Source organism: Rousettus aegyptiacus, unplaced genomic scaffold, assembly GCF_014176215.1.
Source record: "Rousettus aegyptiacus isolate mRouAeg1 unplaced genomic scaffold, mRouAeg1.p scaffold_m13_p_16, whole genome shotgun sequence".
NCBI classification, from domain to species: Eukaryota; Metazoa; Chordata; class Mammalia; order Chiroptera; family Pteropodidae; genus Rousettus; species Rousettus aegyptiacus.
In genome coordinates this window covers 36992554-37008869 of record NW_023416291.1, presented here as the reverse complement: position 1 = coordinate 37008869, position 16316 = coordinate 36992554, and the positions used below count along the sequence as shown (strand labels likewise).

Below are 16316 nucleotides of genomic sequence, written 5' to 3'. Positions count from 1 at the left end.
GACAAGTGGCCCCGGCAGGGCTTGGGCTAAATTTGGCCTGCAGTTGAACCCCTTTCAGGACTTTGCCACTGGACACCTACATCACAAATTCACACAAATAAGACTGGGAGACTTAGAAGTTTTGCTTAGTACATAGAAACAGACACAGAAAATCAGCCATAATGGTAGGACAAGAAGCAGAAACCACATGGTAGAACAGAATAGAGATTCAGATATAATGGAGTCAAGTAATTTAACAGACGCAGAGTTCAAAACATTGGTTATAAAGATGCTCAGTGAACTTTTGGGAAAAGTAGAGAACTCCAAAAAAGAGATAAAAATGGAGATGGAGATTTTAGGAGGGAATCAGCCTGAAATGAAAAACACATTATCTGAGATGAGAAGTATATTAAATAGAATAAACAAAGTAATAAACAAAGTGAAATAAAGAAGAGGATCATATGCCCTATCTAGAGGACAGGAAAGCCAATCAGGACACTCAAACAGAATGGCAAGGAAAAAGAGGCCAAAGACCACAAAGGATATGGGCCACTATTAAGGGTCCAAATATTCATCTGATTGGTGTAAGTGAAGAAAATCAAGATGTTGAACAGCTGTTTGAAGAAATAATGATGGAAAACTTCTCTTACCTGGTGAAGGGAATGGACATAAAACCCCAGGAAGCTCAGAGGATTCCAAATATCAGGAATCCAAAGAGGCCCACACCAAGACACATCATAATTAAAATGCCAAAGGTTAAATACAAAGGAAAAACTTTAAAAGCAGCAAGAGAAAAACAAATAATTACATCTAAAGGAACACCTGTATGACTGGCAGTTGATTTCTAAGGAGAGACTATGCAGGACAGAAGGGCTTGGCATAATTTTTTGAAAGGATGAAGATCTAGGATATACAACCAAAACTCATTTATTCAGCAAAGCTATCATTTAGAGTTGAAGGTCAGATAAAGAGCTTCCCAGACAAAAATAAACTAAAGAGGTTTACTACCACCAAGCTAGAATTACAGGAAATTTTGAAGGAATTTCTTTAAGAAGAAAAAACATATATCAAAAACAGGAGTGAAGACTGGTAACAACTACATTCCTATGAACAAGTACCTTAAAGGAAAAAGAATTAAATGCTCCAACCAAGGGATGGAGTGGCTAAAAGGATAAGAAAATAAATTACCTACATATGAAAAAGAAGAAAATGGAAAAGATATTGCTGTGCCAAACCTAGAAGGTATTTAAGTCAGACAGAGAAAGATAAACACTCTATGGTTTCACTTATATGTGGAATTTAAGAAATAAAAAGAACAAAGTAATCCAAAACAGTCATAAATATGGTGGACAATTTGGTGATGGACAGAGGGGAGGCAGGTTTGGGGGGGCTGGGAGAATGGGGTGAAGGGTTAAAGGAGTACAATATAGCAGCTGACGATGTTCATGGAGATGGGAAGCATGGCATAAGGAATGCAGTTAGCATTAATACATTGGCTAGGTCAGGGGAAGGTGAAGGGAGGGAGGGAGAAAATGGGGGGTATCCTTTTACTAACTATATAGATGTCTAACAAATGTACTGTATACCTGAAACTAATAAAAATTAAACAACAAAAGACATCCTGTGTTCATGATTTTGAATACTTAGTATTGTTAAGATGGCAATAGTCCCCAAAGTGGTCTATAGATTCAATGTAATTCATATCAATATTACAACATCATTTTATTTATTTGTTTTTTAAATTAAATTTATTGGGGGTGATATTGGTTAATAAAATTATGTAGGTTCCAAGTGTAGAATTCAATAATACGTCATATGAATATTGCATTGTGTGTTCACCAGCCAAAGTTAAATTTCCTTCTATCACCATATTGGACACCATTTACCCTTATCTACCTATGTTTACCCCATTTCCCTCTGATAACCACTAAACTGTTGTTTGTGTCCATGAGTCTTTATCTATCTATCTATCTATCTATCTATCTATCTATCTATCTATCTATCTATTTATTTATTTTTGCAGAAATGGAAAAGCTTATCTTAAAATTCATATGGTATTTCAAGGGCCCAAATATTCCAATCTTGAAAATGAAAATATAGAGGAATAATACTTCCTGATTTCAAAACTTACTACCAACCTACAGATCAAAACAGTATGGTACTGGCATAATGATACACATATAAACCAACAAGTCTAGAAATAGAACCATTTGTCTATGTTCAATTGATTTTCAGCAAGTGGTGCCAAAACCCTTCAATGAAGAAAGAATACTCTCTTCTACGGGTGGTGCTAAGATGTTGGGCTATCCACACACAGAAGAAGGAATCCACCTCATATAATAAACAAAAATTAATTCAAAATGAGTCAAAGACCTATGTTTAAGAGCTAAACCAAGAACAATTAGGAGAAAACATAGCCGCAAATCCTTACGGTGTTGGATTTGGAAATGGATCCTTAGATATGGCAACACATACACAAGCAACAAAAGAAAAAAGGAGATAAACTGAACTTCATCATAGCCGATGCATCTATTCATTAAGGTGAAAAGAGTGTCCTTTGATAGATGATTGGCTAAAGAAGACGTGGTACATATATGCAATGGAATATTACTCAGCCATAAGAAAAGATGAAATACTGCCATTTGCGACAACATGGATGGATCTCGAGATAATCATGCTAAGTGAAATAAGTCAGACAGAAAAGTCGAGAACCATGTTATTTCACTCATACGTGGAATATAAAACCAAAAGCAACAAAGAAACAAGACAAACAAATAAAACTCATAGACACAGACAATAGTTTAGTGGTTATCAGAGAAAAAGGTGAGAGAGGGGAGGTAGATAAGTACAAAGGAGTCAATATATGGTGACGGAAGGAATTTTTACTTTGGGTGATGAATATACGGTGCAATATATATATGACATATTATTGAATCATACACTTGAAACGTACACAATTTTATTATCTAATGTCACCCCCATAAATTTAATTTTAAAAAAGGAAAAAAAAGGCTGAAAAAAATAAAAAGACAATCTATGGAACAGGACAATATATTTGCATGTCATCTTATAGAATATATTATTAGAATATATCAAGAACTCTTACACCCCAACAACCAAAAGCCTACCAACCCAACTAAAAAATAGGCAAGGGACTTGAATAAACATTTCTCAAAAAAAGATTAAAAAATATTCAACAGTGACATGTAAATTTTTAAACATCATTACTCATTAGGTATATGGAAATAAAAATCATAGTGAGATGTCACCTGACATGCACTAACAGGCTATGATAACACCAAAAGCAATGGAAAGTAACAAGCGTTGCTAAGGATGTGGAGCTTGGAACCCTTGTACTTTACTGGTGGCATTGTAAACGAAGAAGTAGCCACTTTGGAAAATAGTTTTGTGATTCCCCAAAAAGTTGGACATAGAATTACTATATCACTCAGAGATTTCACTCCTAAGTTATGTACCCCAAAGGGTTGAAACAATTATTCAGACAAAACGTGTACACCAATATTCATAGTAGCAGTTTAATAGGAAGGGAGAGAGGGGGTCAAATAGATGGTAACAGAAAAAACATTTAACTTTGGGTTAAATTTTTGTATTTTGCAGTTTACATATGACATATTATTAAACTGTACACTTGAAACCTATGTAATTTTGTTAACCAGTGCCGCCCTCATAAATTTAATAAAAATATTCATACCAGCATTATTCACAATAGTCGAAAGAAGACAACAACCTGCATGTCCTTCAATGCATGAATGGATAAACAAAAGGCGGTATATCTATATACAATGGAATATTATTCAGCCATCAGAAGGAATGAAATGGTGATATATGCTACAACATGGGTGAACCACAAAAACACACTTGGTGAAAGAACCTAGGCTATAAGGTCACATATTGTGTGATTCTACTTATATGAAATGTCTGGAACAGACAAATCCACAGAGACAGAAAACAGGTTTGTGGTTGCCAGGGACTGGGAGAAGGAAGAATGAGAAGTAACTACTTAGGGGGTACACTGTTTACTTTTGGGGTGATGAAATATGTTAGAAATAGACGTGATGGCTGCACAGTCTGTGAATGTACTAAATGCCACCGTATTGTACACTTTGGTTAAAATGGTAAATTTTATGTTACATGAATTTTACTTCAATGAAAGAAATCATACTTATGTATCAAATAATATTAAATTTATATACTTCCAAATTTAATTGTTTCCTTTGAAGCCATTTGTATGTATTTTAAATTCTTCATTATATTTATCTCATCTGCACAATTTATTTTACAATGAATATATATTATTTACAGGTTTACTCATTATTTTCATTGAGGTATACTTGGTATATAGCATTATATTAGTTTCAGGTGTACAACATAATGTTTCAATATTTGTTTATCTTGCAAAAGGATCACCACAAGAAGCCAAGTTAACATTTGTCATCATACATAGTTATCAAATTTTTAAAATTTGTGATAAGAACTTTTAATATTTATTTCCATAGATACTTTAAAATATGCAACGCAATTTATTATCTATAGTGGCCATGCTGTACATTATATCCCCATGACCTATTTACTTTATGACTGGAAGTTTGTACCTTTTCTTCATCCATTTTATCCACTCCCCGATCTGCCTCTGGCAACCACCCGTCTGTTCTTTGTATCTATGAGTCTGTTTTTTAGATTCCACATATAAGTGATATCATACAGTATTTGTTTCTCTGTCTGACTTGTTTCACTTAGCATAATTTATTCATTTTTTCAAGCTTTTATTTTAATTTGTTTGTGAGAGTAGCACTGAGATACAAGCACAGTAAACCAGGTCCAGGAGGAATGGGGGAGGAAAGGGGTGGGAAAAGGCCAGAGCGGAGCCTGGGGACAGATGGGGGCACTTACCTGTGCCTCCAGCTGTACTGAAGGTCAATGACCCATTGGGCAGAGCAGTGCTCAGCTCTCTCAGGACATGCTCCATGATAAGGAGCAGGTTACTGGCCACACAGTTCTGCTCTGAACTGGGCTGGGTCCCCAGGTCCTCAGGGTTCTCCAGCAGGTCATCAACTTCCTGTATGATGTCCTGGGGACATGAGGGTACAGGGCCAGTAAGCATAAGCCAGAAAGGCTATATGAAGACCCTGCCCACTCAGCCACAGAAAACAGAACCTAGACACTATCTATTTGGGGATAAATCGGTACCAGATGGAATTCCCTGCGTCTTTGTCCCTGGAATCCTGCCACTCAGAGGTCAGCCTTGTGCATAAATGCCAAGGATGACGCAAGCCCAATGGGCAGGAACAGCAAGAGAAAAAGTGTTAGAGGTGCGCATGGATCTCACAGTGAGTGCAAATACCTGCGTGTCCACTCTTCCCGCCCACTGCAGGAGAGGCCGGGGTCTCAGAGCAGAGCTCCGTTGTGCTGGGGTCTCTGCTCCCAGACCAAGGCTTCTCCAGACCTCTATGGGATGCCTCGATCTGCCTCCCCTGGGTCCAGACTGTACCTGTAGAGCGTTCGGGTTCGAGGCTGAATTGTAGTCTCTGCCCAGATCATTGATTTTTCTTAAGAAGTGGGAGAACTTCTGGGGAGAGGGGAGATGAGGTAGTTAGAGAGACCCACAAGCGAATGGGGGAACTTGGGGAAAATGGGTTCGTGCTGCAGGAGGTATCTCTCCTACCTCTTAGTCCCTTCTGGAGCCACTCACCTTGCTATTGTTTCTAGGGGGTGAGGTCCAGGTGGAGAATGAGATTCCTGGTGCAGATAAAACAGTGGTTCATTAGGTGTGTGTTCGTGTTTGTGTGTGTGTGTGTGTGTGTATTGGAGAAAGGGTCAGAGGCCAGGTCAGGCTAAGTTGTTTCCCAGATTGTCAGTTGGTACTTCATGAACCGTGGAATGGGAATAGAATCATCTGGAAGGCCCCACTGTTTCCCTCCTTGTTAGTGGGTACCTTTTCTTACACACATGGAGGCGTCTTATAGGTGAATGTGGTAGCCTGGATGCTCTCTTGCCCAGATGTGAATGACCTCAGTTTGAGTCCTACCTGTGTGCCAACCCAGTGCCCTTAACTTTCCTGGGAAGCTTCAATCTAGGGTGGGAGAACATCACAGAGTTGTCTGTGCTCCAGGTTGAGCATTGGGACAGAGGCCTGAGTGGGCTTTCTTGGGAACCGAGTGCCGTGGAAAGATTGCATTTCACAGCCAGGACCTAACTGGCTCCTAGTTATGGCCTTTGTCCTAATTTCCCCAGGGAAGCTGGTCACTAGCTGAGTTCTCCTTAGAATTCCTCTGACCCTGTCAGGGAACTGCTCTTTGCTCCGTGATTATGCAAGTCCACCTTGATAGATATGAACTAAGAACTGACTATGAGACAACCCTGCACCTCCAATCCTCCCCATGAAGACGAGGTTATAGGTCAGGGGCAAGGAGGATGAAGAAAGTGCTAGACCGGCTGAGGCAACCAGACAGTGACACCAGGTCAGTGTTGGACTTTGGGGGCTGACATTCAGCCAGGCATCTCTGGGTGTCTTTTACTGATGCCCAAGAAGATATCCCTCGGATTGGCATGAAGTAGTGAGAACCCACATCTGAGCAAGGCCAGCAAAGGTGAGGGCTCGCTGATGGAGAGGAGTCTGATAGTTGGAGGGTGGCAGCTCGTTTCTGTCATCTCTGCCCCTTGATCTCTCTCACCAGAGACACAGACCTGTGTTCTCTTCCAAGTGAGGCAGTGATCCCCAATTTTGCTTTCCGTTGCCATGTGTTCTAGGTGGGGGTCTCTTCTGTTGACCGGATTCTTCAAGTTTATGTGTGTGGGGGATGTTCCATGCCATTCCACTCCGATCCCACACAATATTCTCCTGGGTCCTGATCGTTTGAGTTGTCTTTTGGTGGTGAACTGAAATTATTGGGGATGGTCAGGGAGGTCACTTTTGTGAGAAAGTTGCTGGAGGCTAAGTGACTGAGAAGTGGGGTCAGGGCACCAGGGTTCTTGGTCAGGGACAGGGCTGTACCCATCATTGCCTGGGAGTTCTGAGAGCGTACCTGGAGTGTTAAAGCCATTAGGGGCCCTGGTGGGGGATGGTCCTCTTATTCTGGTGGTCACCGATGGTGGCAAAGAAGACAGATGCTGTTCTGGAATACAAATAAAGTGAGCTCCTGAAGTATCTCGAATGTCATCTCACTCTTTTGTTTTATGTATATAAGATGGCTGGTGGGCAAGGGAGAAATTCCAAATATTTAGAAGTGACCTTCTATGGAGGGTTCAGAGCCTTGGGGTTCAGAAAGGGTGGGTGACATGGAGGTGCTCAGGACAGCCTTTTCATGCCTGCAGAAAGTGGGGTAAATGATTTCCTATCTCACAAACAAGAAGATGAAGGATGTAGGATGATTTTTCCTTTCACACTCTCATTCCTAAATTTTTTTTTCTCCAGAAACAGGCACATATCCTGGGCTGCACATGCAGTAGTAGCTCCCCTCTGTATTCTGGCAGGTTGCAAATTTTCCACAGGATACTGTCGTGGGTGGTTTGCACTCATCGATGTCTGGAACACAATGGATAATTATTGCTTTCCTTTGGTGTGCATTCTCACAGAGCATAGTTGTGGTCTCCAGCCTGATCCTGTCATGGGGACTGGACACAACTCGCTCCTGTGTGGCACTGCTGGGGCTGGGCTGGGTAGAGTCAACTGTTTCAGAGCCTGCTGACTGCCCTGCTTATCTCTGATCTTGGCTGGTCCTAAGGATGCCTAGATTCGGGCACTTGGCTCTGTCATTATGGGGACAGAAAGAGATCTGTATCTCTCCTTTTTCTGTTTCCTCAATAAAATTTATTTTTTGCTCAATATTAAATAACACATGAATACTTAAAAAACAAAGAAAATGTTAAAAAAAATGAAGAAAATTAACCATAAGTCCACTACACAAAGTAGTTGGAAATTTTAGATATTTTTTCTCATTTCAAAATTATTATTTAAAAATTACTAATAAGCATGCATCTATGACTATTTTGAGTCGATGAAGAGAATTTCTTCATGTAAAAACCATCTAATTTTGCTGACATCAGAAACATTAGGAGTGAGAAATGTTCCTAGATTTCTGCCCTTGAAACAATAAGCTGAACATCTAAAACTCAACAAAAACACCCAACCTGCACACCAGCAGATCTGAATGTAGGATCTGCATGTAAGAGTTACTGTAGATCAGAACCCTAGGAGTTGGCCGGTAGACTGGGAGAAACGAAGAACCTGCTTCTCTCAACCAGAGCTCTCAGCAAGAGGAGGGGGAGGGGAGAAGGAGCAGCAGGTACCCTGAACATTCCTGCCTGAGAGTTTGGTGAACTCCATGTAGTGGCATTGCACAGGGTTCAGGGCAAAAAGCAGATATGGGGACAACAGAGAAGTGGGGATGAAAGAGAAACACCAGTTTATTACCAGCTGTGGTGGAAAAATGCCAGGCTAGCTGAAGCCCCTATTCCCCAATCCAGAGGGCCCTTACTTCCATATCCTCTAGACCGAATACCATGGAGCCCCAGGGGAATCTGAACAAACACTACTGAAACTCTCTCTAACACTGACAGGGACTGAGACTAAGGGTGGTGAGCATGATTGAATATTTATAAGAAAAAAAAAGACATTATGAAAACTTCGTGAAAAGCAGGGATTTAAGAGGCTTAGATACCACCTACTAAAAACCAAAAGAAAAATGCCTTCTTTGCAACAGGCTAAAAAGAGACGTTTATATTATAAATCTTTTTTCCTGGAAAAAAGCAGAATATACTTCCATTAATGTACAGGCAGAGAAATAGTCCATTAAACACCATGAACAACCAAGATGACAGGGCAGCTCAGAAAGAAAGAGAAAAATCTCCAGAAAATATGCTTACAGACCTAGAAATATGGAACTTAAATAACAGAAAATTCAGAATGGTAATGCTGAAAAAACTCAGTGAGATCCACAATAATTCACATCAACATTTCCAGGAACTGAGAAAACAACCAGATAAGCAAAATAAGTTCTTTAGCAAAGAGATTAAAACCCACACAAAAGAAACCCAAATAGAACTCTGGAGATGAAGAACACATCGAAAGAAATGAAAAACAAAAGAGCAAACTTGGGAAATAGAGTAGACCAAATGGAGGAAAGGATCAGTGTTATCGAAGAAAAATCTAGAAATAAATCAGAAGGAAGAAAAGAGAAACCGAAGAATGAAAAATAATCAAAGAGAAATACAAGAACTAGCTGATACCATCAAGAGAGGAAACATAAGAATAATGGGCATTACTGAAGGAGCAGGGACTAGAAAGCATTTTAAAACAAATAGTGGATGAGAATTTCCCAAATCTAAGGAATGAGTTGGAGCTTGGAATTTAAGAAGTGAAGAGAATACCCAATTATCTCAATCCAAAAGGCCTTCTACAAGACAGATTGTATTAAAATTATCAAAAATTGATGACGAAGAGAGAATTCTCAGAGCAGCCAGAGAAGACAGTAACCTAAAAGGAAAGCCTATTAGATCATTGTCAGATATCTCAATACCCACCTTACAAGCCAGAAAGAAGTGGAATCAAATATTCTAACTACTAAATGAAAGGAACTACCAGCATAGAATAATGTATCCACTAAACTCTCCTTTAAATATGAAAGAGAAATTAAGACCTTTCCAGACATACAAAAACTGAGAGAATTCTCCAATACGATGCCTGCATTGCAGGACATACTGAAAGGGGCCTGCCCACCTAAAACAAAATGCAAAAAAATAAAAATACATAACTTAGAAATAAGGCTATCAGCAGGCATATAGAAGCAGAGGAGTGCAACCCTTACTAAGAACAGGGTATTATAAACTTAAACAATAAGAAGGGATTTGCTATAGCAAGATAGTAATGAATGTTCAGCACACACAGGGACAAAGTGAGATAACAATGACTGAAAAGGGGAGGATTCAAAGATCCAAATTTGAAAAGGGGAATGGAGATAAGGCGCTTGCAGAAGAAAAGGGATGACTGTATATATATAGCTATGCTTTATATATTTGTAATGGTAACAACATGCCAAAGGGTCAGGACTGAAGTATATAACATAAAACAAGAAAACAAGAAGGACCAGAGGGGAAAACCTTAAAAACACCCCTCCCCTTAAACACACACACACACACACGGACAAGTAAACAATGGAAACAGTGAGCTACCAGAAAGCAAAAGATAAAATGGCTATAAGAAGACCTCATATTTCAATAATCACTCTAAATACAAATGGACTGAACTCACCATTGAAAAAGTACAAGGTTGCAGATTGGATCAAAAAACAGAATCCAATCACGCGCTGCCTCCAGGAGACACATTTCAGCTCCAAAGACAAATATAGATTCAAAGTGAAAAGGTGGAAAATAATATTTCAAGCAAAAGGCATTCAGAGAAAAGTGGGAGTAGTGGTACTAATATCAGACTAAATAGATTTCAAACTAAAAAAAGATAAAGAAAGATACTGAGAGATAATTCATAATGGTAAAGAAAATCATACACCGGGAAGACATAGCACTTATTAATATCTATGCTCCCAATCAGAGAGCTCCAAAATACAGAAAGCAATTACAAACAGAATTAAAGAGAGAAACAGACCAAAACACTATTGTAGTAGGGGACCTAAATACTTTACTGTCAGATATGGACGGATCATTGAAATAGAAAATCAATAAGGAAATAGCCTCCTTAAATGACACATTCAAACAACTGGTCATAATTGACATTTACAGAGCCTTCCAGCTGCTTATACATTCTTCTCTAGTGCACATTGAACATTCTCAAGGATTGACCACATACTGGGACATAGAGATAGCCTCTACAAATATAAGAGGGTTGAAATCATACCAACCATATTCTCTCATCATAATGCTTTGAAGTGGAGATCAACTGCAAGAAGGAAATGGGAAGAAACACAAATAAATGGAGATTAAACAACATGCTACTGAAGAATAACCGGATCAGAGAAAAATAAAAAGAGAGATCAAGAGATATATAGAAATAAATGATAACGATAGTACACCATATTAAAACTTTTGGGACATGGCAAAATGGTCATAAGAGGGAAGCTCATATCATTATAGGCCTACTTCCAAAAACGAGAACAAGCTCAAATAAACAGCCTAATGCTTCATCTTAAAAAACTAGAAAAGAAAGAGTAAATGAAGCCTAAAGCCAACAGAAGGAAAGAAATAATCAAAATTAGAGCAGAAAAATGAAATTGAGAGCAAAATATATATAGAAAAAATAAATGCAACAAAGAGCTGGTTCTTTGAGAAGATTAACAAAACTAACAAGCCCCTGACTAGACTCACTAAAGAAAAAAGAGAAAAGATACAAACAAAATCAAGGGTGAAAGACAGGAAATTGTGACAGACACCACAGAAATACAAAGGATCATACAAGAATACTATGAAAATGTATATAATACCAAATTTAATAACCTGGAAGAAATGAACAAATACTTAGAAACATTCTAGCTTCCTAGACTGAATCAAGAAGAACTGGAAAATCTAAATAGACCGATCAGCAGTATGGAAATTGAAATAATCATCAAAAACCTACCAAAGAGTAATAGTCCAGGACCAGATGGCTTCACCAGTGAATTCTACCAAACATTCAAAGAAGATTTAATACCCATTCTCCTCAAACTCTTCCAAAAAAATCGAAGAGGAGGCAATACTTCCCAACTCATTTTATGAGTCCAATATTAATTACTCTGATACCAAAACCTTGTAAGGATAACATAAAAAAAGAAAACTACAGACTGATATGTCTCATAAACACAGATGCAAAAATCCTAATTAAGATATTAATGAACCAAATACAGCAACATATTAAAGAAGTTATACACCATGATCAAGTGGGTTTCATCCCAGGGGTCCAGGGATAGTTCAACACATGCAAATAGATTAATGTGATATAGCACATAAACAAATTAAAAACTATGAATCACATGACCATACCAATAGATACAGAAAAAGTCTTCGACAAGATACAGCATCCATTTATAATCAAAACACTGAACAAAATCGGAATAGAAGGAAAGTACCTTAACATGATAAAGGCCATCTATGACAAACCCTCAGCAAACATTACACTTAATGGTGAAAAACTAAAAACCTTCCCTCTAAGATCAGGGAAAGGCAAGGCTGTCCACTATCACCACCGTTCTTCAGCATAACGTTGAAGGTCTTACTGAGTGCAATCAGGCAAGAAAAAGATATAAAAGACATCTAAATAGGAAACAAAGAAGTCAAACTGTCACTATTTGCAGTTGACATGATTCTCTATATAGAAAACCCTAAAGACTCCACAAGAACACTACTAGAAACAATAAGCAAATACAGTAAAGTCTCTGGATATAAAATCAGCATTCAAAAATCCATAGCATTCCTACACTCTAGTTATCAAGTATCAGAAGAAGAAGTTGAAAAAATAGTTCCTTCTGCAATTGCAACAAAATGATTAAAATACCTAGGAACAAATCTAATGAAACATGTGAACGACCTATGTAATGAAAACTACAAGATCCTATTAAAAGAATTTGAAGGAGATACAAAGAAATGTAAAGGTATTCCATGTTCTTGGCTTGGAAGAATCAACATAGTTAAAATGACCATATTACCTAAACATTATACAGATTTAATGCAATCTCCATCAAAATCCCATTGGCATTTTTTAAAGAAATAGAACAAAAAAATCATCAGATGTGTATGGAAGCACAAAAGACCCTGAATTGCTAAAGCCATCCTGAGAAAAAAAGAATGAGGCTAGAGGCATCACTCTGCCCCACTTCAAATTATATTACAAAGTGACAATAATCAAAATAGCATGGTATTGGCAGAAAAACAGACACAAAGACCAGTGGAACAGAACTGAGAGTCCAGAAGTAAACATATATTTATATGGGCAAACAATTTTTGATAAAAGAGCCAAAACATGCATTGCAGAAAAGAGTTTCTTCAATAAATAGTGTTAGGAAAACTGGAAAGCCACCTGCCAAAGAATAAAACTGGACTGTTGTCTATCACCACACACCAAAATCAACTCAAAGTGGATTAAAGACTTGAATATAAGCTACGAAACAATAAATTGCATAGAGAGAAACATAGAAAATGAACTCATGGTCCTTGGACTTAAAGAGGATTTTATGAATTCGACCTCAAAGGCAAGGAAAGTAAAAGCAAAAATAAATGAATGGGACTGCATCAAACTAAAAAGCTTTTGCATAGCAAAAGAAATCAACAAGGTAAAGAGACAACCATCTGAATGGGAAAATACATTTGCAAGCAATGTGTCTGATAGGGGCCTAATACCCCAAATATACAAAGAACTCATACCATGCAATAACAACAACAACAAAAATGATTCAATCAAAAAATGGGCAGAGGACCTGAACAGACACTTCTCCCTAGAGGACATACAAATGGCCAACAAAACATATAAAAAGATGCTCAACATCGCTAGCTAGTAGGGAAATGTAAATCAAAACCACAATGAGATACCATCGCACACATGTTAGAATAACTCTTTTCAACAGGACAAGTAATAAGAATTAAAGTGGATGTGCAGAAAAAGGAATCCTCACACACTGCTGGTGGGACTGCACATTGGTACAGCCACTATGGAAAACAGTATGGAGGTTCCTCAAAAGCTAAGGATTGTTCTACCACATGATCCAGCAATTCCTCTACCAGGTGTTTACCCCAAAGTCTCAAAAACTCATATCTGAGAACAAATTTGCACACTGATGTCTATCACAGCATTATTCATGGTGTCTAGGACATGAAAGCAACTAAAGTGTCCTACAACAGACGTTTGAATAAAGAAGCTGTGGTACATACATACAATGGAATATTAGCTGTAAGAAGAGATGAAACACTGCCATTTGCAAAAACATGGATGGACCTCAAGATAATCATGCTAAGCAAAATAAGCCAGACAGAAAATGTTTAAAACCATATGATATCACTTATATGCTGGATATGAACCCAAAAGTAACAAACCAACAGGACAAAGAAACAGAGATTCATGAACGTGGACAATAGACTAGAGGTTACTAGAGGATGGGGGAGAGTGGAGAAGGAGTAGGTAGATGGGTAAAAGGGGTGAAATATGTGGTGACAGAAAGAAATCTAACTATGAGCGATTAACCCATAATGCAATATATATATATGCCTTACTGTTGAATTTTACCCCTGAAACATACTGGATTTTCTTAACCAATGTCACCATAATAAAAATAAAATGTAATGATTAACAAATGTAAAAAAAACTTGGTAATATTTTTGTCACTTGTTAATTGTGGTAAAATGCATATAACATAAATTTACCATCCTAATAGTTTATTTTATTTATTATTTTTAAGTATCTTATTATTTTTATAATAATAAAAGTTTCTTATTATTTTTATAATAATGAAAGTTTTAGAACTGGATTTAGGTCTACCACCTTATTAATTGTATGAGTTTTGATAATTCACTCAATCTCTTAGATCTAAATTATGATCTTTTAAAAAACAATGCTACTTTGAAACCATAAAATTCTTAGAGTAAAACGTAGGGGATGAGCTCTTGACATTGGCAATGATTTTTTTTAAAATTTATTTGACATCAATAGCAGAGGCAAGAAAAGCGAAAATAGATAAGGGACAATGTCAGATAAAAAGCTTCTGTACAGCAAAGAAAATCTTCGACGAAATAAAAAGGCAATCTATAGTTGGGGAGAAAATATTTGCAAATCATATATCTGATAAGAGGTTAATATGCAAAATATATAAAGAACTTATACAACTGAACTAAACAGAAAAGAAACTATACAATCAAATTTAAAAAATGGGCAGTGGTTCTGAAAGGCTAAACAAGAAAACCTGACTGCCCACTTCTCTTACTTCCATGCCCTGTCTTCTCTCTCTGATGTTTGACAAAATGCTTCTGTGCTGCTCTCAGGGCCATGGGGGGTGCCCCACAATCACCCCTCACAACCTCTATATGTCACCATGCCCAAGCCGCTGTACCATCACATCTCTCGAAGCGTCCGGTGATGATCTTTCCAGATGAAGAACTGAATCCCTGAGCGCAGTGACAGGCGGAGTCATTGACACATATAGAGTTCAGGGGGCACCACCAAGCACAGTCTTCTGGGGAAGAGGCTATGTGGATGGACATTTAGAGAGGATGAGACACTTTCTCTTATCTCCAGAAGGCCGTCTCTGGGCCTCACTTGCAAAATAAGCCTCCTTTCTCCCCTTATTGGTGAGAGGGCCCAGACCCCAGGATGCACTCCCCATCTTATGTCACAAATGGGGCTGGCTGGGCAGACTCACCTCTAAGGCTTTCCTCTGCAGCATTCAATGTCAATATCAGCTGAAAAATGAGTTCTAGGGCAGAAAGACACATAGATGATAAAGATAGGAAAGTGATACTCCAATTTCAATCCCTGTGCACATGGTCATTGCTACCTGGGGCGGTGGCTTTGGCCCTGAAGCCCAAAGCTTTCTAGTGACTTCCCTAAGGTTTCTGTACTTTACTTGGAATCAAGGACTCAGTCTTCCCTCTCCATTTCCCGAGAATCCCCAAGGGGTCAGTCACTGACGGCCACAGCCCTCTTTGAACTTCAACTGCTACAATATACATAGAATATACATGAAGCAGTTTCTTAGAAACTCCAGCGTCTCCCAATGTAGAAGGTAAATCTTGAGGGAGAAAGTCCTCAGATTCGTGTGCTTTTCCCCATGCCCAAGTTCTTTGTTTTCTGGCAATGGCAGATATATACTTTGCAAAGGCTCCACTGTCTCTGCCCTAGTAAGTGAATGCTATTTCTTATTCACATGGAGGCATTCTAAAGGTGAATGTAGTGGCCTAGATGCTCTGTTGTCTAGAAGTGGATGAAAGTGGCCTGAGTTCTCCCTGTCTTTCAACCCTGATATCTTTGTTTCCTTGGGAAGCTCTCATGTAAGGCGGGGACATCATGGCCATCTGTGTCCCAGCCTGAGTATTTGGACAAAAGCCAGGGTGGGATTACCTGGGAACCAAGTACAGGGGAAATGCTAAGTTCCCTCAGTGGTACTCATCGTGGCTCCCAGTGATGGCCTTTATCCTGCCTCCTTCAGGGCAGGTGCTCTCTGCCTGAATTCTCGGATTCCTGGTGACACTGGTGGGACAATGTTCTTTCATCCATTCTAACTTTGAGACCCAAGCTTCGAGACACATCTCTGAATCTGGCCCCTCAAGGGGCTTGCAGAAAGGGTCGAGAAGAACGAAGATGATGCCAGACAAACCAGGGCCACCTTGACAATGAGTTCTGTGCCATGGTG

At 38.7% G+C, this 16316-nt stretch overlaps 1 protein-coding gene across 7 annotated transcripts in view; it reads right to left on the bottom strand.

The window, feature by feature from the left end:
* Nucleotides 1-16316, bottom strand: part of LOC107505847 (adhesion G protein-coupled receptor E2-like) — a 48846-nt gene that overhangs the window by 17517 nt on the left and 15013 nt on the right. For 6 of the 7 annotated variants that reach the window (XM_036234308.1, XM_036234309.1, XM_036234304.1 and 3 more), the window contains 7 exons: nt 15327-15380; nt 15018-15152; nt 7023-7112; nt 6685-6876; nt 5690-5736; nt 5489-5566; nt 4891-5068 (listed from right to left, as the gene is read on the bottom strand). In XM_036234308.1, the coding sequence (XP_036090201.1) occupies nt 4891-5068; nt 5489-5566; nt 5690-5736; nt 6685-6876; nt 7023-7112; nt 15018-15152; nt 15327-15380 (774 nt within the window). The remainder of the gene's footprint in view (nt 1-4890; nt 5069-5488; nt 5567-5689; nt 5737-6684; nt 6877-7022; nt 7113-15017; nt 15153-15326; nt 15381-16316) is intronic. The other variant, XM_036234310.1, reaches the window with a different exon arrangement.